The sequence below is a fragment of the Ostrinia nubilalis genome, chromosome 12, assembly GCF_963855985.1.
Source record: "Ostrinia nubilalis chromosome 12, ilOstNubi1.1, whole genome shotgun sequence".
NCBI lineage: Eukaryota > Metazoa > Arthropoda > Insecta > Lepidoptera > Crambidae > Ostrinia > Ostrinia nubilalis.
The window spans coordinates 5,390,356-5,413,237 of NC_087099.1; the positions used below are offsets into that span (position 1 = coordinate 5,390,356).

General features: G+C 36.8%; 1 protein-coding gene across 15 annotated transcripts in view; it reads right to left on the reverse strand.

The window, feature by feature from the left end:
- LOC135076821 (zonadhesin-like) overlaps positions 1 to 11,204 on the reverse strand; it is a 29,617-nt gene extending 18,413 nt beyond the window's left edge. For 3 of the 15 annotated variants that reach the window (XM_063971275.1, XM_063971276.1, XM_063971274.1), the window contains exons 1-14: positions 11,042 to 11,204; positions 9,794 to 9,979; positions 9,123 to 9,311; positions 8,394 to 8,597; positions 7,752 to 7,925; positions 7,382 to 7,567; positions 6,896 to 7,090; positions 6,429 to 6,623; positions 5,735 to 5,929; positions 4,777 to 4,980; positions 4,232 to 4,405; positions 2,947 to 3,126; positions 2,412 to 2,615; positions 1,856 to 2,038 (exon numbers count right to left, since the gene is read on the reverse strand). In XM_063971275.1, the coding sequence (XP_063827345.1) occupies positions 1,856 to 2,038; positions 2,412 to 2,615; positions 2,947 to 3,126; positions 4,232 to 4,405; positions 4,777 to 4,980; positions 5,735 to 5,929; positions 6,429 to 6,623; positions 6,896 to 7,090; positions 7,382 to 7,567; positions 7,752 to 7,925; positions 8,394 to 8,597; positions 9,123 to 9,311; positions 9,794 to 9,979; positions 11,042 to 11,132 (2,560 nt within the window). In that variant the 5' untranslated portion in view covers positions 11,133 to 11,204. The remainder of the gene's footprint in view (positions 1 to 1,855; positions 2,039 to 2,411; positions 2,616 to 2,946; positions 3,127 to 4,231; positions 4,406 to 4,776; positions 4,981 to 5,734; positions 5,930 to 6,428; positions 6,624 to 6,895; positions 7,091 to 7,381; positions 7,568 to 7,751; positions 7,926 to 8,393; positions 8,598 to 9,122; positions 9,312 to 9,793; positions 9,980 to 11,041) is intronic. The other 12 variants (XM_063971278.1, XM_063971279.1, XM_063971277.1 and 9 more) reach the window with 12 other exon arrangements.
- Positions 11,205 to 22,882: the final 11,678 nt, after the last annotated feature.

Genomic DNA, 22,882 nt, shown 5'->3' on the forward strand with positions numbered 1-22,882 from the left:
TCAAATTTAAGGATAATTCATAAAAAACTAAAATTTTCGTCACCTTCGTGGTGTTTTATACACGAAGGTGATTTTAGGCCACGAAAGTGATTTCTTGCTTTGGTTTATTTTAAAATATAGTGACTGGTGTTCATGTTTTTATAATATTATGTATAATAACTAATAAATTATACGTGGTGCCTAAGTAGAGTTCAGTACATCAATAAAAAAATAAGGGCCTCGAATTTTTGTTGTCTGTCTGTATGACTGTATGTATGTCTGTATATGTGACTGTGTATCTGTTTGTAAGATAAATTTAATCTGAAGTTTGAGTTAAAAGTTGTACAACAAAAATACGAGGCCCTCTGGCCTAAATAAAAAATATATTTTTGTTGAGGGACTAATAATCAGTTAGAGTTCTTTTTTTATTGAGGTACTGATAATCCGTTTTTTGCTTCTTTAGCATTTCAGAATGCCACCAGTGTCACCTTTAAAACCAATTGCGAAGAATCTTGTAACTTAGTAGGTGACGTAATCGGTAAAATTTTATCTTGTATTTAAGTAGGTACCTATTTATATTATGTTATTGCTATTTATCTATGAAAATAAGACAAAATATATGTTTTATAAACACTTAAGAGTCATTTACAGTAGTAAAGTTTGAAAAAATTATTGCTGTGAAGTACAGAATCACTTTCGTGGCATCAAAAAATTCAAAACGTTAAAGCGTCCAAACGAGACTCACTATTTGACTGATTTACTGAGAATACAATCTTCACATCAAGCGTTACAATTTTTGTTTACAAAAAGTTGAAATAAGTTAGAAATAAAATTCGCCACGAAGGTGACGATGAGAACCATGGCGATGAGAAGTACCCACCTACAAATGTAACATTACTAAAGTATGGACCAGCATCCGGCGCCGGTTACCAAATGAGCGACCGGCGCCGGCTGCCGAATCAGTGACCGGTGGTGCCGGCTGCCGAAGGCACTCCCCTAAAAAAACGCGTTCTGACGAGTACGTTCAGGCTTCCAGAACTTCTAGAATCCAAAACAACAGTTTTTGTAACCAGAACGAAACGATATAAAAATGCTATTTTTTATTTATTTACAAGCTTTACTAATATTGACTCCACTTGTTTGGAGTCAGGAGGTGACCATAGGAACTTCTAAACGAAACGGTGGAAACTTATCGAGTTTGGGTTTGCTGGATTTGTCTTTTCGAGCACTTTGGTGTTAAATTGTATTGTAATTGAACCAAGGCTCTGAGATTGAAATACTATAGACTAAGAGCTGGTGAACGCCAGACCAGAGACGTTACTAAAACGAAAAAAATAATTGTATGCAAGGTTCAAATAATTTCGAAAGCTTGTAGCGCAAACATTAATAAAAAGAGGAATAAATTCCAAGCTTTCCAAATTATTTGAACCTTGCATACAATTATTTTATTCGTTTTATTATCACGTGTTAACGGATTAACGATTAACGTTAACTTGCGTTAAATCTTGCTAGATGTAACTTTTTAACGTTTAACGAAGTTAATTTTTTTATTAACGGTTTAACGATTAACGAAGTTAACTATTTGATTAACGGTGCCCAGCTATGGTAACGGCAATGGTTATAGTAAAACATATCCCTCCTTCCGGCGCAGTCGGGTAATAAAAGATGGTTAAGCCTGTAAAAACTGTTGGCAATAAAGGCAATAAATACTTACAATAATAAAAAAAATCCGTTAATATAATCCATGCAAACCGTTGAAAGTCCCTAGAAAAATAATAGTTGGGCAAATACTAAAGGCACGATGGTGGTAGAGATACTTGAAACAATTTTCACACCTGTGCGTATGTAAAACGATCCTAATTCACAAAATACTTACATCCCGGGCATTGATCGCTAGGCACACAATTATTATTTCCATCCCTGAGGTATCCGTCGATACAGTTGCATCCAGGCTCTGGCAGTTGGAGCTGACACTCGTATGAAGTGTATATACTTTCGCAAGTTTGAGGAGGGCATTTTATTTTCTGGCTGGAGTATACTTCGTTTAACCCACATGGACCTTGATAAATAAGGAGAAGAGAGGAATGAAAATACCAAGGATACAAAAGCAAGTAAATAAGACATTAGGTATGAGGAAGACGAACCAAAATTAAGGACAAAGATATTGTAATTCATTTAATGTTAACAAAACCCAGGGATTCCAAGTGGTAGATTATTACAATATACAACAAAAGTGGTAGATGACAACCACTGTCAGAGACTCTGTTAGGGAAAAATCTGCCATAGAAAAATCTGAATAGTCCACGGATCATGGGCAAAAATCATATGTCAAATAATAGTCATACGGATAGTGCTACAGGCAAATAAACCAACTTTGACTAAGAAAGAAGCACCCTACTGACGAATAACATACATCACCAAGGTAGGTATACCTTGAGGACAGTCTTCCTGAGCAATGCACTGGCCGTTGCTACTCGAAAGAATATAGCCCGACTTGCACACACATCCCCGAGGCAGACATGCGTCTATGCACAAGTATCCATCTGGAAGCATAGGCTCCTGGCATGTTGGTTGGCATGAAGACGGGCAGTCCTGACGAGTTGCATTCTTATCCCCATCGGGACAGCTGTCATCAACTAAAAATGAAACTCTTGTCATTTTACAAAAAGTAGTAGGTAGCCTAAGAATGGCGCCTTCAGCATCATATGTTTATCTCTTTTGCAACCTTCTTCTGGACAAACTTTTTCTTAATGAGTATACAATACATATAAGTGTAATGTTTAGCTTTTGTTATTTGTATGAATTACTCACCAGAAATAAGACATTTTTCCACAAAATATTTTTTTATGATAAGGTACTAAACTATCTTTTGGGAAACAATAAAATTTACCACATGAATTAAAACTCAAAATTCAAATCAAGATGCATTTATTGTGGACACACAAGTGTTCACAAAAAATCACGTACTTGGGCAATTCTGCGGCAGGATACACTTGCCGTCTGACAGCACATATCCTGATTTACATTGACAACCAGGTGGTCCGCATACGTCTGGGCATGCGATGTCACTCTGTCCACAAGTGGGAGGGCAGCCGGACGTACACATAGTTAACTCCGCGTTCGGGTCTCCGCCACATCCTGCAACATCTATAATTTATTGGTTAATTTTGTGATTAAATGAAAAATCTAGTGATTTTAATGGAAAATTTTAGTGGTGCCTGTTACTTTTTCTTTTCTGCTGTTGTCTTATCTGGTTTTTCTTTTTAGATAATTTTTCTTTCGACACAGTTGCATGTATAGGTATGATTGCGGATGGCTTGGAGCCTTTGTAAGGGTGTTATAGTCAGTTTATCCTTCTAACTAAGGCATTAGTAAGTTCTGTCCTATTGTTAAAATCTCTCTACATTTAACAATATTTTTGTCTGCCAGGTCCAGGGTTAGACAAATTGGTCTCTCTTGATCCGGACCGGATCCGGATCTTTGGTATTGTCAGATAAGACGCACATTTCTACCCTCGACTTACTTGCTTTAAGATCATTAAATCGAGCAACGATCTTTTCTAATAGCAGACACGCTTGTAAATGTTGTAGTACTTATCGAAAATCTTTATTCATTAGGTATGTTTCATGAGTTTTGTTAATGTTTTCCTGCGGCTGTTTTCCTTGTAAATCATTCATCTTGATCACAGGATCACGAACTTGGGTTTTGCAAGGGGTCTACTTTCTCCCCCGAGTAAGACGTCATCCACCATTGATAAATATAAACAAATTATTTCAACTACCTATCCCACCATGTCCCTAAACCAACCAGTGATTAATCTAATGATCTATCTAAACAATAATGGATTAAAAAATTATGGAAATTTTATGTAAAATCATCTTCCTTGTGTAAGTTTTAGGTTAGCACAGAATTAAACTCAGCCTTTTGTTAGTTTTGGTTAGGAAAATGCTCACTTGAAAACATACCTATCACGATCATTGTATTTATACAGACACATTAAACTGTCTCATCTGATTTTGAGCCATGTCAGAATAAGGAGAATATTGGTAATAGATCTTGACACTAAGAATTTGATCAAGCAATCAATTGACCTAGGTACTTCAAAGTAAAGGGAGAATGATGCTTGGAAGTCTTGGAACCCTAAGTGGTCGCATGAGACCGCGATAACAAAAATTGGTTTCTATTGTGTCTCTATTCACTGGTGTACCAGAGTGAGTACCCATCTAAAAGGGTTAAAGTGACTTTGGCATACCTGGACAGTCCTCCTTGAGGATACACTTGCCCTCATCAGACAACACGTATCCCAGAAGGCAGGCGCAGCCGATCGGTCCGCATACTGCTGGGCACACCCGGTCATTCGGCGTGCAAGTGGCCGGACAGCCTGTGGTGCATGTTGTTACCGTAGCATTTGCGTCTCCATTGCAACCTGAACACATCAAATAATAACTATATTGAACTGAAATCAACGGTCTGATTTTCTCTCAAAGCAGACACTTTAAATATTGCATGGTCAAACCTGTAGGCTGATCAGTTAGTAGATATTAAGGTTAGCAGCAAATGCGCACACCAAAAATATTAGAAAAGGCTTTGTGTAAAAAAACAATTTGGAGTCATATTATCATCATTTCTACTGCTCTTTTAACCACTGCAATTAAAATTTTGTATTTCAAAAATACGTAGGTGTCTTTGATACCTGCTTTTGTACGGTTCTTTTACGATAATCTCGACTGTTCCCAAACTCATTTATATATTCTACCAGAAAAGCAAATTATGCAGCTAGATAAGTGTTCACCTAACCTGGAGGGCAGTCTTCCACTGCTATGCATTTGCCGTCAGCCGCCAGTATGTAGCCCTCCTTGCAGACACAGCCGCGGGGCAAACACGCTGCAGGACAGATTTCTCCAGGCACTGGTCTTGAGCATGTTGGTTGGCACCACGACGCGCATTCTTGACGCGTTGCATTCCTGTCCCCGTCGGGGCAACTATCGTCTCCTCCTAAATCTATTCATAAATCATAGATCGTCATTGAGACTATGGTTTCCTAAAAGCTATCAATCAAATGCTAGATTAAAGGTCACATATCAACACCGTATCGCCTTCGTTTCATACAAAGAATATTGAGTTTAACTTTCACCCGGTACAAACTTGACCTTCATTGGTTGGGTTATTATGGCGGTCAAGCTGTAAATCCTGGCTACACAGGAGTTGCAGTGGTGGGAACGAGAGGTGGGAATAGTCCCGTAAAGAATATTGACCGTCTTGAGTTGATACTGGTACGGTCCGTTTCCGGGTTGATAAGTGTGCTTTGTCCTTTATTCATACTTTACAACTTCACCTAACAGAAGTCAGAACAGCTGTTAGTTAGTTGACAGGCGCTACCAAGCATGGTAGCGCCTGTCAACGGCTACATAAGGAAACTAAGAAATCCAAGTAAAGCTACATCAATGGAATAAATAAAGTAATTCAAATTGATCTGATGAAAGACTATCCTGTGATCCCAAAGAGTACATTCCATCAGGTTCAGTTAGCTCTGTTAAGCTTCAACCACACCAACGCGTGCAGATCGCCATCGCCAGCGCGATCATAGGCCAATGACAGGTCACGTGAACTATCATGGATCGCGCCGGCGATGACGACGTGATGATCTGCACGCGTTGGTGTGGTTGAAGCATTAGTCTAAGCCATAAGGAATATCTACAAATTAACAAACTTAAATGTCACAGAGACGTAAGCAATCCAAAGTAGAAATTCTTACTGGGGCACTGATCACTGGGTATACAATCGCCAGTGGAGTTCCTCAAATATTCATCAATACAGATGCAGCCTGGCTTAGGGGGTGGTTGGTTTTCGCAGTTGTACAATGACAAGATGCTGTCGCAGGTTTGAGGCGGACATTCATATTTTTCTTGTACAGCAATTTCGTTCGGGCCACAGGTTGGAAGTACTGGTGCTAAAACAAAAATAGCTTTTTAGTGATGAACGTTCATCACAAACCCTACTTTGGGTAGTGAGTCTAACTCAATACCCAAAGTTTATAATTCCGCAGAACACACTTTGTGTACATATTCCGTTTTTTCTGTAAAATTAAATGAGATTTGAGGAATTATATCCGATAGTTCATAATTATTATACGAATACCAGGAGTTCTTTTTTTAACCAATGTGAGAAATGTTGAAAATAGTAACATTAAGATTGATTTTCTTGTGTAGACTACCAACGCGTGCAGATCGCCATCGCTAGCACGATCAAACGCCAATGATAGGTCACGCGACCCATGACAGTTCACACGACCTGTCATTGGCCTATGATCGCGCTGTGATCGCGCCATCGTTGACGATCTGCACGCGTTGGTGTGATTGAAGCATTAGTCTAAGCCATATAGGAATATCTACTTAAATGTCACACAGACGTATTTAAAGTTTAAAGCAACCCAAAGTAGAAATTCTTACTGGAACACTGATCTCTGGGTATACAATCGCCAGTGGAGTTCCTCAAATATCCTTTAATACAGATGCAGCCTGGCGCAGGAGATGGTTGGTCATCGCAGTTGTACAATGACAAATCCCGCCCGCAGGTTTGAGGCGGACATTCATATTTTTTTTGTACAGCAATTTCGTTCGGGCCGCAGGTCGGAAGTACTATTGCTAAAAAAAAAGTAGCCGTTGAGTAATATACGTTCATCACAAACGCTACTTTGTGTTGTGAGTCGATACTTACAGGTCGATACACAAAGTTTATAATTCCGTAGAACACGATTTGAGGAATTCTATCCGATAGTTCAATTATTATACGAATACCAGGAGTTCTTTTAACCAATGTGGGAAATGTTCAAAATACATTAAGATTGACCTTGCAACTGAATGATGATGTATATGACCTTACTAATTATACAAAAAATAAAACAAGAGTTTCTTACTCAAATCAGGGCACTGCTCGCTTGGTATACAAATATTGCTGCGGTTTCTAAGATAACCGTTGATACAATTGCACCCTGGCTCAGGATCACGAGGGGGGCAGTAGAACGAAGCATAGATACTCTCACAGGTCTGGGGCGGGCAGACTATCTTGTCCTTTGATGCTACTTCATTCAGACCACATTCTAAACTGGGCGCTTAAAAGGGCAAAAATTAGTTCAGATTACCCATTACATTATTATTACCTACCCACATAAAAAAAAAATGTTACAATTAAATGAATGGTGAAGTTTGCTTCTGACGAACGTATCAAGCCCCATGTTCAATGGATTAAGAAATACGAATAATAATCAAGTTTTTGAACTAATGAAAAATTACCCTGGTCGCAAGTCTAAATAGCTTCTGGCTCTTCAGAGACCTCTGCCCATAATATTTTTGTATATAGATATGGATATTTATTGAAATATGGTACATAACAGTGGACTCACGACATTGATCTTCAGTAACACAAGGTCCAGTTGCATCATCATTTAGCCGCATGAGGTCACCCGCGCACATGCACCTCGAGTAAGGTTTGCATGCGCCCATTATATCAAACACCTTACGATTCGCACATGTCTTGTCGCAGGCGTTAGAGTCTTCCACGTAATACTCGTTTTCGTTACATGTAGGTGCTATGAATGAAAGGTGTTAAATATGAGTGCACTGAGAGAAAGAACCGATAGTACTCCAAGCCAAATAATAATGTTTCGTCATGAATGGCTAACGTATCGGCAAAATTACCAAGCACCAAACTCAAAGAAATAGGTAGCTGTCCCACTTTTATATTAAAATCTCTTGTAACTGACTTTGGCATACCTGGACAGTCCTCCTTGAGGATACACTTGCCCTCATCAGACAGCACGTATCCCGGAAGGCAAGCGCAGCCGATCGGTCCGCATACTGCTGGGCACACCCGGTCATTCGGCGTGCAAGTGGCCGGACAGCCTGTGGTGCATGTTGTTACCGTAGCGTTTGCGTCTCCATTGCAACCTGAACACATCAAATAATAACTATGTATATTGAAGTTTAGAAGGCTCTATTGGAAATCTCGTGCGCTGAAATCAACGGTCTGATTTTCTCTCAAAGCAGGCACTTTGAAAATTGCACCCCCTAGCAGTTGCGCTATATTGCATAAACGAATACGCTATATTGCATGGTCCAACCTGTAGGACTGATCAGTTAGGAGATATTAAGGTTAGCAGCAAATGCGCACACCAAAAATATAGAAAAGGCTTTGCGTAAAAAAAAACAATTTGGAGTCATAAATCATCATTTCTACTGAGCTCTTTTAACTGCTGCAATTAAAATTCTGTATTTCAAAAATACGTAGGTGACTTTGATACCTGTTTTTGTACTGCTCTTACAATAATCTTTTATTACGATAATCTCCATTGTTCCTAAACTCATTTCTACCAGAAAAGCAAATTGCGGAGCTAGATAACTAAGTGTTAAACTAACCTGGAGGGCAGTCTTCCACTGCTATGCATTTGCTGTCAGCCGCTAGTATGTAGCCCTCCTTGCAGACACAACCACGGGGCAAACACGCTGCAGGACAGATTTCTCCAGGCACTGGTCTTGAGCATGTTGGTTGGCACCACGACGCGCACTCTTGACGCGTTGCATTCCTGTCCCCGTCGGGACAACTGTCGTCTCCTCCTAAATCTATTCATAAATCATAGATCGTCATTTGAGACTATGGTTTCCTAAAAGTTGTCCATCAAATGCTTACGATTCGCACATGTCTTGTCGCAGGCGTTAGAGTCTTCCACGTAATACTCGTTATCGTTACATGTAGGTGCTATGAATGAAAGGTGTTAAATATGAGTGCACTGAGAGAAAGAACCGATAGTACTCCAAGCCAAATAATAATGTTTCGTCATGAATGGCTAACGTATCGGCAAAATTACCAAGCACCAAACTCAAAGAAATAGGTAGCTGTCCCACTTTTATATTAAAATCTCTTGTAACTGCAAATTTCTGCGGGCTGGAAGACGTAGCGTGGGCCTGGGCAGGCCTCCTACTAGGTGGACCGATAATCTGGTAAAGGTCGCGGGAACAACCTGGATGCGGGCAGTGCAGGACCGTTCATTATGGAAAACCTTGGGGAGACCTTTGTCCAGCAGTGGACGTCATTTGGCTGAAACGAACGAACTGCAAATTTACTACATAATTTAACTATAAACTCACGACATTGATCTTCAGTAACGCAAGGTCCAGTTGCATCATCATTTAGCCGCATAAGGTCACCGTTGCACATGCATCTCGATGCAGGCATGCATGCACCCATCAAATGATAGATTTTACGGTTGGCACATGTCTTCTCGCATGCATTGGAGTCCACAACATAATGCTCGTTTTCGTTACAACATGAAGATGCTATGAATGAAGTTATAAAATGTGTAATTACTAAAATTTTACGCTGAATGTTATGAAATGTAAATGGTAAAACGATACGATTTTTTTTTATTCCTTCATTATTTGCCTGCTGCTTTTTAGTTATATTTAACTTTACTGCTGTTTGTTCTTAGTTCTTGCAACTCACGAAGGTGAGTGAGCTTTACTTGTGCGTGTACGTGTACATAACGATAGTGTAATGTCTACAAAACTTTTGAAAAACGTAACAGTAGCGAGCTACCACACATGTAAAGCTCACTCTCCTTCGTGAATTGCAACAACTACTGTTTTTCTTATGAATAAGGGGAAATTATTCTCTTGAATGTGTAGAATCTAAGCACATTTACCTACTGATAATAATGACAAGATTTATGACTCTACCTGACTCAAAAAAATAAGAATTCCCAGAACCGAACATTATGTTTAATATAAACATCATGTGTAGATATGAATTATGAACTCACGACATTGATCCTCAGTAACGCAAGGTCCAGTTGCATCGTCATTTAGCCGCATAAGGTCACCCGAGCAGACACATTTCGAGAAAGGCCTGCACGCACCCATGGTGTCATAGTGCTTACGGTTCGCACACGTCTTCTCACAAGCGACGGAATCCACCACGTAATGCTCGTTTTTGTTACATCTAGGTGCTATGAATGAAAGGTGATGCAATGAGCGAGAAATTCCCCAGGAGTCAGTGAGTAGTAGAGGAAAATGCAAAATGAATTTTCTATGCAATTAATGTGAAAACTGATCTTTCTTCAGTCCATTTTTTTTATAACAAATCTTTAGTCAAGAAAAGAATAGGTAATTCAGTATTACTAAGTAGTTAAACTATCATGAAAATTTTAAAAGAAACCAGTTCGAAAAACAAGATGTTTTTGCAATGTAGTAGCTGTAAAAACATCTTGAAACAAACTGTTTAATAATGCAATTAGGTACTTCTACATTTTCCATTTTAATAGGTATTTCAATTGTTACCAAGTAGGTACGAGTATAATAGGTACACCTACATGGTTAACTTAATATAAATCGGTACCTATATAAATACATTTTCAAATAATACTTGTAATGACGTCCATAATTTTCACTGGCAGTAAGTGGATTATACAAAGTAAAGAAACAAATATTTAATTTGTACACATTAAACATCTGGCGATTTAATTGTTGTGTTCATACTTACTTACCTACATCAAAACTTATTCGTGACTAAGAAACGTGACTGGTAGACACATGTGTTCATGATGTTCAAACAATTTAAGGACATTGAACAAGTTTGAATATCATTAAATCGTCTGATGAACATTTAACTAATAAGAAGCAGCCCGTTCAGCCGAGGGCTGAAGTAGTGTAGGACGATTATAAATTATTGAATAGCGAATAGCAAGAGTGTAGATGAGTTTTATTCGAATAAAATGTGAAATGAGATTAATCGTAAATGAGATAGAGACAAGATTGCAATCCCGTGTCAATGGGATACACAGATTATAGTGAGCAGGTATGGTGAGAGAGGTAACCACAATAAGTTCAAATTTCACAGAATTTGTTTATGACATCTTGAATTTTTTTTCCATAAATAAAAAAAAAACAAATCGACGTCTTCGAATAATCTACATTAAAAAAATAAGACAAAAATTGGAAGAGATTCTTAATTATCTCCATTTTTTGGAGTCGGTTAAAAAGAAAAAAATATTTTATACATATATACTTACGTTTGCACTTCGGCTTTTTCTTCGGTGGCGACGTGCCAGCACAGAAGCTCAGTATCGCGAACAGAATAATCGTCTTCAGTAACCACGCCATGCTTGCGTCTCTCCTCTCCACACACTAAGTTTTTTCCGAACAACTAGTCGCCTTTATAATGTCGCCACTTAGCATAATCAAACAAAATAATAAGAACATAATGATAAAAAAATATCAAAGCAAGTTGAATGAAAAGAAAGAGCGCACTTGTGCAAATATTCAAGTCAATAAATTATTTACAACAATAAATAAGTACAGGTGGATTCGCAGAAAATTTTGTTTTTTGTTTTTAGCGTATTAGTTGATTAGCCGTGACCTCTGTTAAGGATAATTAATTGTATTTCCTGTACCATCTTATTTAATAATAGAGCCGACCGTACCTACCTAATTTATAAATAACAGTCTAGTTTTTAGAGCAACAAATTAGATCCTGGGTTCGGTTCTCTGGAGCAACAGAATAAAAATCTTTCATGAAGTTTTTGTTTATTTAAACATTATTAACTATTATTTACTATGTAGTATGTACGGTTCAAAAATAAAACTTTACCTACGAACTTCCACGTAGTCGAAGGGACATCCTTCCCGTAACTTGATTTACTATCACAGAATAAGTAATTATTAAAATATTTATGTGATAGAATTGATTCTCACCAAATTGAACTAACTGAGTTTGAATTTGAACTAAGGTAATCCGACCAAGCACAAATTTAAATACAGGGAATCCCAGCAAACCAGTACAAAAGGTGTTAGGTAATGAATGAGTCATCATACCTACATTATTTTACTATTATAAAAGGGGTTTCTGTTGTATCATCTTTGGATTTCTTTAATAGTCTATGATTGTGTTCATTGTCTATGGTACTGAAAAAGACGGCCATGTTGTTTTGGCATCTTGAGGGAGCTGGTTATTAAACATGCAGTGTCAGTAATTCATTCAGTATTTTATTTATCTACTGCCTCTTATCACATGGTGGCAGCGGTAAAAGTAATAAATGGAGAAAAAACATAAATCAGACATGAAGGAGGCAGAGCAGGGTGGAAGAGGCCACCAAGCCAAGGTGACGCCACCCGGAATTTTCAGTTTTGTGCCGGAAGAATGGCCGAAGTATAAAACCAGATTTATGAGGTACATGAGTTTAACAGGTCAAAACAACAACGTCGACGAAGAAAAGATAAATTGCCTCATTTATTGCATGGGAGAAAGGGCAGAAGACGTAATATTGCAGTTTGGGGAGGACGCCATGTGCTACCTTAAGCTATTGAAAAAATTTGATGATTTTTTCGCTCCCAAACGAAATGTAATCTATGAAAGATTCAAATTCAACGCCAGGGTGCAACTACAAGGCGAAAGGGTTGACGAATTTGTCACTGAAATACACCGACTTGCCGAGCACTGTGAATACGGCGTTCTGAAGACTGATCTTATCAGAGATAGAATTGTCGTTGGTATTGCAGATAAAAGTCTAAGCGACAGGATGCTACTCAAACCAGATCTTACATTAGAAGAAGCCATACAAATGGGAAGACAATCTGAAATACAGCAGCCCCCCTAGACAAAACGCACTTTTTGATCGAATCGAAAATCGAATCCGTCAAATTCCATACAAAAAAGGGGCTTTTCGACCACTTTTCGACTGGTTTGCGATTATAATGGCACTTTGTCTAGACCCACAGGAAGAAACTAAGAAAATGAGGGGTGAAGTGACAGAACTCATGAAAATTGAAAAAAGAAAAAAGACAGGAAACTGCTGGTTTTGTGGGAAGGAGCGACATCCAAGAGAAAAATGTCCCGCGGAAAAAGCAACTTGCTACAATTGTAAACGTGTGGGACACTTTGCTAAATTGTGTCGGTCTAAAGCAGTTAAAATTATAAAAGAGGATTCAAACGAGTATGAGGTGTGTATGATACAAGGTGGGAAGTATACGTTAAATGTTTGTATATTTAATTCAGACAAAGGACAATGGGCAAAATGGTACCCGGCTCCAATAGATATGAGTCTAGTATCGTTTGAAAGGTCTTACCAAGATGAACAACTTTCACTATGACCACCAGCCTCAGATCTGGTTGTGTACGAAGATATACATACTTTTTTGCAGAATGGTACCCGGCTCCAATAGTAATGTTTGTAGTGTCATTTGAAAGGTCTTACCAAGACGAACAACATTTACTATGGCCACCAGCCTCAGATCTGGTTGCATTCGAAGATAAAGATACTTTTTGTGTAACCTAAGTATCATACAGTATGAAGGGGGACGCGCTCGGGGCAGGACACCGACGAGATGGTCGGACGCGGCGAGGAAGACGGTGCTGGGCGGGAGTTTGCATCGTGCGGTCCACACAGCTTATGACCGCAGTCTGTGGAGGAACACTATCTGTGGTCGCGATCCTCATCAGTGAGGGACCGAGAAAGAAAAAGAAGAAGTATCATACGTGTCCATCGTATGGTACTTAGGTTATGCGAGTCAGGAAGGGTTTACTGTTCCAGCATCCTTCCTTAACTCTATAATTATTGATGGGGATGATTGTGAAATAAATATTTTTATTTAAAGAAGTACTACCCCCTTATTAATAAAAAGTTACACCTTGGAAGAACCTTGGATTAAAATGACATTTCCATACCAAATGACAATTTAAGCCAGAGTTCAACTAGGGTGTAACTTTTATTAATAAAGGGGTTAAAGTTTTATTACTTCTTAAGGGTTTTATTATGGGTCGCTAAAGCGAATAAACCCACAAGACCCAACAAGTCCATCCACAAGATGGACCGACGACCTCATAAAGGTAGCGGGAAGGCGCTGGATGCAGGCCGCCACCAACCGGCCATTGTGGAAATCATTGGGGGAGGCCTATGTTCAACTGGACGTCCTATGGCTAAAATAATCACGATGATGATGATGAAAGCGAATAAATGGCTAATAGCTTGGGTAGTTCATCGTAGGTATAATCCTTTCCTTTTCAATGCTTCTTTTAGTTATATTAATAGATTGTAGTCATAATACATACTCGTATACATGGATGATTGTGTTATACTTTCATTATAATACTTAGTGGAATTACTGCTTTCAAAACGTGAATTAGAACTGGCCCCATAGCAGACATTTTCCTACATCTAAAGGCCTTTTAAAATATATATTGGTTATGGCTATTGGAGCGGGTACCACTTTCCATACATTTGTGCCCATCATCCTTTGTGGATAAAATATTTTTTTTAATTGATACAGGAGCAGATATAAGTGCTATACCAGAAAATGTTGCAGTGAAGGCCAAACTACCGTTGGTGAAATCAGGTGATAGTGTAAAAGGGCCAGATGGGACCAAATTGAATGTACTGGGAACGGTGCAACTGAAATTACAATATAAGGACAGGATATATGAAGGTAAAGTCTATGTAATCAAAGATCTTAGTACAGCAATATTAGGCAGGCCATCAATTGATAGTATGAATATTCTAAAAGTTTGTGCTATCTCAAATTCAAGTCAGATCAGTGACACACATTCAAATGTTTTAGTAGAAAAAGAATTCCCAAAAATCTTTGATGAGTTAGGGGTTTTCAAAGATGAGTTTCACATAAAATTAATTAATAATCCTAAGTCATATGTCCAGGCAACACCTCGCAGTGTATCAATACCTCTTTTGCCCAAAGTTAAGGAAGAACTGGATAGATTGCAAAGATTAGGTATTATTAGTCCAATTGAGGAACCTACTGATTTTGTGTCACCAATTGTGGTAGTGCTCAAGAATGATAAAGTGAGAATTTGCGGTGACTATACACAAGTAAACAAAAATATTTTGAGGCCAGTTTATCCAATTCCTAAGGTACAAAATACATTAAGTAGACTGAAAGGTGCTAATTATTTCTCTAAAATCGACGCTACTTCAGGATTTCATCAAATTCGTCTGGATGAGGAGTCTAAAAAGCTGACAACCATTATTACACCTTTTGGAAGGTATATATACAACCGTTTACCATTTGGACTTAATTGCGCACCTGAATATTTCAGTATGAAGTTCTCAAATCTGCTGAAAGACCTAAACGTAGCAATACATGTCGATGACATTCTGATTTTTGAACCTACTAAGGAATCCCATGATCAGGTACTTAGAGAAGTTTTAAAAAGATTGCATAATGAAGGGATAACAATTAATAAAAGTAAATGTGTGTTTGGGGTAAAGGAGGTAAGTTATTTGGGACACATTGTTAACAAAGAAGGAATAAAAGTAGATCCAGACCGAATCAAAGCCATTAGTGAATTTAAAAATCCGTCTAATAAAAAAGAATTACTACAATTTTTAGGCATGGTTAATTTTGTAGGAAGGTACATTCAAAATAAGTCTCAAATCCTTGCACCATTACATGAGCTTTTAAAAGAAGACCGGCTATTTATTTGGGGTTACCTTCAGAGACAAGCATTCCAAACTATAAAGGACAATTTACTAAGGTCACCCACTCTAGCACATTTTGATCCGGAAATGAAAATAATTATTTCAGCAGATAGTAGTTCTTTTGGGCTAGGAGCAGTTTTATTACAAGAAGATAAAAAAGGCCAAAGATCAGTAGTGATGTATGCTAGTAGAACATTAACAGAATCCGAAAAGCATTATGCACAAATAGAAAAGGAATGCTTGGCTCTGACATGGTCAGCTGAGAAATTTAGAGATTATATATTAGGTATTCCTATTATACTAGAAACTGACCACAAACCTTTGCTGCAAATATTGCAAACAAAACCATTTGATGACCTTATTCCGCGACTCTTAAGATTTAGATTAAGGTTGACTCGTTTTGACTATGAAGTAAAGTATATCCCTGGGAAAGAATTGGTAGTAGCAGATGCCCTGTCCAGACAGCCACTGCCAATTTATCTTAGTTCAGATAAGGAAAAGGAGTTACAATTCAATATCAATTCACTTGTCAGTGAAACTGTGTCAGAGAACATTCTATACAAAATAAAATCCAGTCAGAGAAACTGTAACATATGCACTCAAATTATAGACTTTACAGTTCATGGGTGGCCTGCAAAACATCTGTTAGGTAATTTGAAACCATATTATCAGTATCGGGACAACTTCTCAGTGGAAGGGGAATTTCTTTTGTTTAATTCAAGAATTGTAATACCTGACAACATGCAACAAGAAATCTTAGATAGAATTCATGAAGGACATTTAGGAATTACAAGGTGTAGGGAGCGTGCAAAACAGTCAGTTTGGTGGTTAGGTCTATCAAAACAAATTGAGGAAAAAGTTAAGACTTGTTCAAACTGTATAGAAACATCACAAAATTATAAAGAGACCATGGTACTAGACCCACCACCAGATAGACCCTGGCAGAAAATAGGAATTGACTTATTTAAATTTTCAAACCATTGGTATTTAGTTGCAGTTGACTATTACTCTAGATATCTGGAAATATTTAAACTACATGATTTGACTGAAGACTGTGTAATAGTTAAATGCAAAGAAATGTTTTCTAGGTATGGAATTCCAGAGGTAGTAAGGTCAGATTGTGGTACACAATTTAGAACAAAGTTTAATAATTTTGCCAAAGAGTATGGGTTTCAGTCTATAACTAGTAGTCCCTACTATGCACAAAGTAACGGTCTAGCCGAATCCGGAGTAAAGATTGCAAAGTCTCTTCTAACAAAAAATAAGGATATTTATCTAGCTTTACTAATCTATCGAAATACCCCTTCTGAGATAGGTTATAGTCCAGCAGAATTAATGTTTAACCGAAAACTTAGAGATAACCTTCCTATTATATCTAGTAAACTTGATAACCCAGTAGTCTTAGGTCAAGAATTCAAACAAAAGATGTTGGAAAAGAAACATAGAAATGGGTGTTATTACAATAAGAGACATAGAGCAAGGGACCTGCCAGAACTGAATACTAATGATAGAGTGTGGGTTACTGATTTGAAAATATATGGAACAGTTGCATCAAAATGTAAGGAACCTAGATCATATATAATTAATACTGAAAGAGGGAAATTTAGAAGAAATAGATGGCATTTGAAGTTGGCACCTACTGAAACTATTTCACCAACGGTAGGAGGGTATGTCACAAATGAAAATGTAATTTTAGATGAGGTGCATTGTAAGGGTTCTGCTGATATTACAAATCCTGTTGAGGATCAGATTGTTGATTCTGCAGAATCCATTGAAGTTAATCCTTCTAATTCTAATGTTAGTAGCTCGGAGGAAACTGGATTTGAACAAAATAATACCAGACTTAAAAGATCTGTAAAGCGTCCTGCTTATCTAAATGACTATATGTGTTACTAGGGTAACTTAACTAAAATAGAAATAATTGATGTAAACCTCTACCTAAACTTGGTTTCAGCAGTGTAACAAATCACTGAACCCAAGTATTTATTTACGTAGGGCTGAAACCAAGTAACTAGGCAATACAATTATTTAAGTACATAGAATGTAATAGCTATGTTATGAAACTTAAAAATAGTGGTTAATGTTGCTGTTTAACCTAAGTTTATTGTAACAAAACATGAAAGTATTATTTTGTGTTGGTGTTATGTATGTTGCTGTTTAACATAAATGTATACTGTAACAAAACAGAAGTATTAGTTGTGTACTTATATTAACTTAAAATTAGCTGCATAATTTATTGTCATTAGCCGTAATACTTGTGTTAATGTATTAAGTTTATCTTAGCATTTTTGTTTCTAAAAAGGGGAGATGTTGTATCATCTTTGGATTTCTTTAATAGTCTATGATTGTGTTCATTGTCTATGGTACTGAAAAAGACGGCCATGTTGTTTTGGCATCTTGAGGGAGCTGGTTATTAAACATGCAGTGTCAGTAATTCATTCAGTATTTTATTTATCTACTGCCTCTTATCACAGTTTCCCCCAGTTCCTAGCAAAGTAACATTACGTGCGACAAAAAATAATAAATTTTGTATGTGAGTGAACTACATAATTTAAGTTAAAATATTTTATGGTAACAACAGAAGAAAATGTTCTTAATTACCTATTTTGGTCCTTTGTTATTTACTCGTTAAAATTGTAAAGAACATGTTTTTCAACTTAGCATAAGTCCCAATTGATGTATTTAATTAACTGTATCTGTTATTCATAATGCAAAAAACATCTGGCATCTGTCTGTAATAAATCAGTAGGTATTATTCGTTAGTAACTAAGGCGTGAAAATGCTTTCTTCTTTTATTGAAAAATAGTCACTTGTGAAAGACTCCCAAAAATAGATCGTTACATCCACGAAGACGCGCCCCACCATTCTTCCACTAATGTTTGAGTGTATTCGGAACACGCTAAAAATTATTGATGAGTGCACACGTACACTACAATAATGACACTCGGATCGCTCGGATCATACTCCCCGCACCTCGGGCTTCCCTCGACCAAAAAGTTGTGGGGCGCGTCTTTGTGGATGATACCATCTATCCTTCCTGACGCTTTAAATTCAGTAAAGTTTAATCAGTGTGAGACGTGAAATTAGTTACACCAGTCCCAAGTACAGTTTCTTAATAGAAATCCGTCCTAGTCCTTTTAGATCCAGCTGCACACATTTTATTGAGGCCTGCTGTTAATTATTTAAAGCGGTTTTAGGCCCGAAACTTGGGAGCGTAACCTCATGTTGCATCTTTGTCGTAAAGAGCTTAAAGTGTACCTTTTAGAAATGTCTGACCCATGGCTAGGGTTGCCAGATGGTCGGGATTGATGAGATTCTCCCGACTTTTGTATGTCCTTCTGGATCAAAGTCAAATAAAAGTAAAAATCTCCCGAAAAACAACTTTGCTTTAGAAAACAATTTTTAACTCAGAATTACAGAATGTCGTCAAGCGAACGTTCTGCATCTAGCTTAACCTGTGAAAGAGAAATGTACCTAATACCACAGCTAATACAAAGTAAATGTGGGAAGTTAGAAAATTAAATGCTTTTATTGTAATATCCTGGGAAAATTATTTTCCTTTTTTTGTTATTTATTTTTAAAGATATTTCTATCGGTAGCGCAGCGAAAATTGTAACAGTAATTTTAAATGTTGCTGTTGATATCTAAATTTAATTTTATTTTATTTTGTTTCTCATTTTCCTGAGTCCCAAAATCCCGAAGAATTGTTTTTTTTATACTGATAAATAAATAGGGTCATTCGATTTGGCAGCCCTACCCAAGTACCCACGGCCCGTCTAAAGGACCGAACAAGGTGGGTTATAGTTAATTATTCAATGGTCTTGCTTTATTCGCTCGCTCTAACGGTGCTTTTATTTTTGAGAACATAATATTTAGACGATGACGTGGTCTTTGCTTTAATTAAATATGTTGAAAATTCAGTTACATGCTCTCACTGAAATGAGGAGAAGAGTTATTTGAAACTCAATCTTCGCCTTAATTAACCAGTACGAGTAAATATAAGTAGGTAATTAGCCTATACCTTCTCCCTAAATTGACATAATACAGGAAATGGGTATTTTAATTCATCCGTTTCTTATCTAAGCTTTAATTTGTAAACAAATTCGACTCAATTACCTACTCCAGATCAGTTAAATTAGGTTTTAATTAAGTGATTTTGGGAACAACTCGAATTCTTTTGCTAACGAAGGCAAAAGAAATACATGAAAAAATGTTTAGGTAATTTAAGGTAATTTCCCTTTATGTGGGATCTAACTGCCTATTTTATTGACCTTGGAGGTCATCAGCCGTACTGTTTAGGGAACACTGTAGAACTGAATAAGATATTTTAGGTGTTTTCTATATAGGCCTTCTCGCTTTTAGTTTTCCGGACTCAATTTATTAGTCCTTCAAAGGAAAAGGAGAAAATTATGAAAGTAAGTTCTCGAGTGGCGACCACGGGCTGGAAGACGTAGCGTGGGCAGGCCTCCTACTAGGTGGACCGACGATCTGGTAAAGGTCGCGGGAAGAGCCTGGATGCGGGCAGCGCAGGACCGTTCATTGTGGAAAACCTTGGGGGAGGCCTTTGTCCAGCAGTGGACGTCATTTGGCTGAAAAGAAAGAAGAAAGATGAAAGTAATACTATAGTTCGATAAAATAACTGTACTGTCTAAATTATGAAAATTCTGGCCGGCTGCATTCGTGCGATTTGCCCATTTAGCCAGTGTCAAGTAAAATCTTTCAGAGTTTTTAAAACGAACTTAAACCTACCACAATTACAAATACATGTTCCAAGCCTTGTATCTTGTAGTGAGTATAAAATCTAAACATTGAAGCCTTTTTTTAAAACGGGTTACCGTCGAAATAGGCGACCTCTTTCCTCCAAACAATAGCCGCAGCGAGATTAAACAGCTTTTTCGTTTTTCCCAACTTGAGTTAGTACGTACGTTACGTAGAATTTTACATTTTCCGGCGTTTCTGTAATTTTGCACGATGTAACACTCACTCGGGACTCGCACAAAGAGATATTAAATTTAAAAATTCAGGGGGCGAGATTGCTGGGAGTTCCCGAAAATATTTGAGGAGACTTTCAAAGGGTTACGTGTTATGAGGTGGGTGCAAATACTTTTTGACAGAAGCTACTGTTCAGTGGTATTCTAAATAGTCAAACGTTTCTACGATCTGTATTGCGAGTGCTTATTTTAGATATTTATTTTGCGTTCTTTAAAAAGATGTAGAATTTGATTGATTTTTTTCTTGATACTGCAGCTGCTCTACATTCTAAGCAAATAAAACTGGGAGTACCTACTTATTAGTGTTAAACCCATGCGAACAATATTTAATAATATAAGGGGTGCGTTACCTAAAGGTTTAGCGCCCAACTCAGTTGGTGCCTAAGGTATGGGACATATTATGACGTGACAGAGCATATAAATCTGAAGGAGACTTGAAGATTTTTTAAAAGATTTTTATCAATTTGTATTGTATAGCCCGACCAGGAACATAAAAACCCTCGCCATGTTGCGGAAAACTAATGGTACTAATTTCTTTTAATGGCAACAGTAACTGAAAACTTCATTGACATGTCACCTTGCATGTCAGTCTATTGCTGTCAAAGTGTAAACAAACTTTATTTAAATGTGCGCAATTGATTTTGTGAATTAAATTGCTAAAATCTTTTTATAGTCGTGAAAGAAAAGTAGTTCACAATGTGTTAAAGTATTTGTCGAAGAGAAATACTAAGGGTTTGGACAATATTTTCATTGAATAATGTTTCCGACAAAGGTTGTCAAATTGACTGACATGTTTATCGTATAGTACAGTCCACTATGAAAATTAGCTGTGGTTTGTTTCAACTACCTATTTTAAAGTTTTTTGTCACTTTCTAAGTGTTGAATTTTATGGAATTGGGAAAGAAGTACCGAGTTTGAAGCGTTCATGAGCAGACATTGCAGTTGAATATTCAAGTTCTGAATTTGATTATTGATGAATAATAAAATAAATCCTACTAGCTCGATTGATGGTTTCATTTAATTTATTTAAACCAGGTTAGCTACCTATAATAATATTTTTTCGTTAATTTATGAAAATATCAAATTAGCCCGTAATCCTGAATCCTGATACATAAAGTTAGCCTATTAATTTAAAACAGGTACGACTGTACTCAGTGTTGCACTATCAAATGCAATTGACGCGCCTCTATGCCAGGGTTTTTATGTTCCTGGTCAGGCTATACAACACAACAATTTCATTGACGTTTGACGTAACAAAAACACCCTACCGTGCCGCTCCCATACGTGTGGCTTAACACTGGCCGAGTTAAGTGCTATTTAATACCATATTGCTATTTAATATTTAGTACCAATATTTAGTTAATTTTCAAGTTTAATTTTCAAGTCATTTGTGAGCGTTTGTTTCTCTAAATAAAGGAACAACACATTAAGATAATAATAAAAATTAATTTATTCCACGAAAATATTAACAATCTATTTAAAAAATTATATTACACATTCATTTTCACAGTGGAATAAAAATTATATTAAAATTTACAATTCATTTACAAAGGATAGAATAGGTAGGTAACATTTTTATTTATCTAGCCAATAATTACATACAAATGTTAAAAAACGTATCAAAAATCATTTTATAAAACTTTTGGCACAAATCCGCTTCTCAATATTTAGAAAAAAAAATGAGCATTCTTATTTTATTATGATAAGTACAAAACTGTATTCTTAAAGTTACATTTAACAATAACTGGCACAAAATTCGTATAAAAACGGAAAATAAACGCGTTAGGACTGAACCACACAGATCTTGAAAATATATTTTTCTATCATACATTAGGGTATTATGCGAACGTATTTACACGTAAAATAACATCTTACACGTAAAGCTCATGTACCGAAGCTATATTTTCTACAAAAATATACATTAAAAACTACCTTTTGCTTCAACGATTAGCGTACAGTCACCTAAATATCAACGTACCAAAAAAATTAAATCCTCAACGTATTATGAACTTTATTTTCCTTTGCATAAGGTTCGAAATCAATTGAAGAACTCATACTTCTATAAAAGGTTCATTTATAGGCGATTGTACAACTATATGTGATACAGTCCTAACACTGGCAAGTATGTATGTCGAAACATAAACTGTCATCAATGTGATAGATAAAATATTTTTTTTCAAAAATGCAAGATTTAAATAGGTAACAAAGACTCGACAATGACATTTTATACAAAATTATTTTGTACCTGTATTTACATCTCAGGTACCTAATATACACTACTGTGTAATGCCTCAATTATATACACATCCATAAGTTATTACATTATGCACAATTTGTTCAATTATTATAAAAGACTAGCCATCGCTAAGTAAGTGCATACACAATTACGTACAAAAATATTTAAAAAATTCGTTATTTACATATATCAACTTTA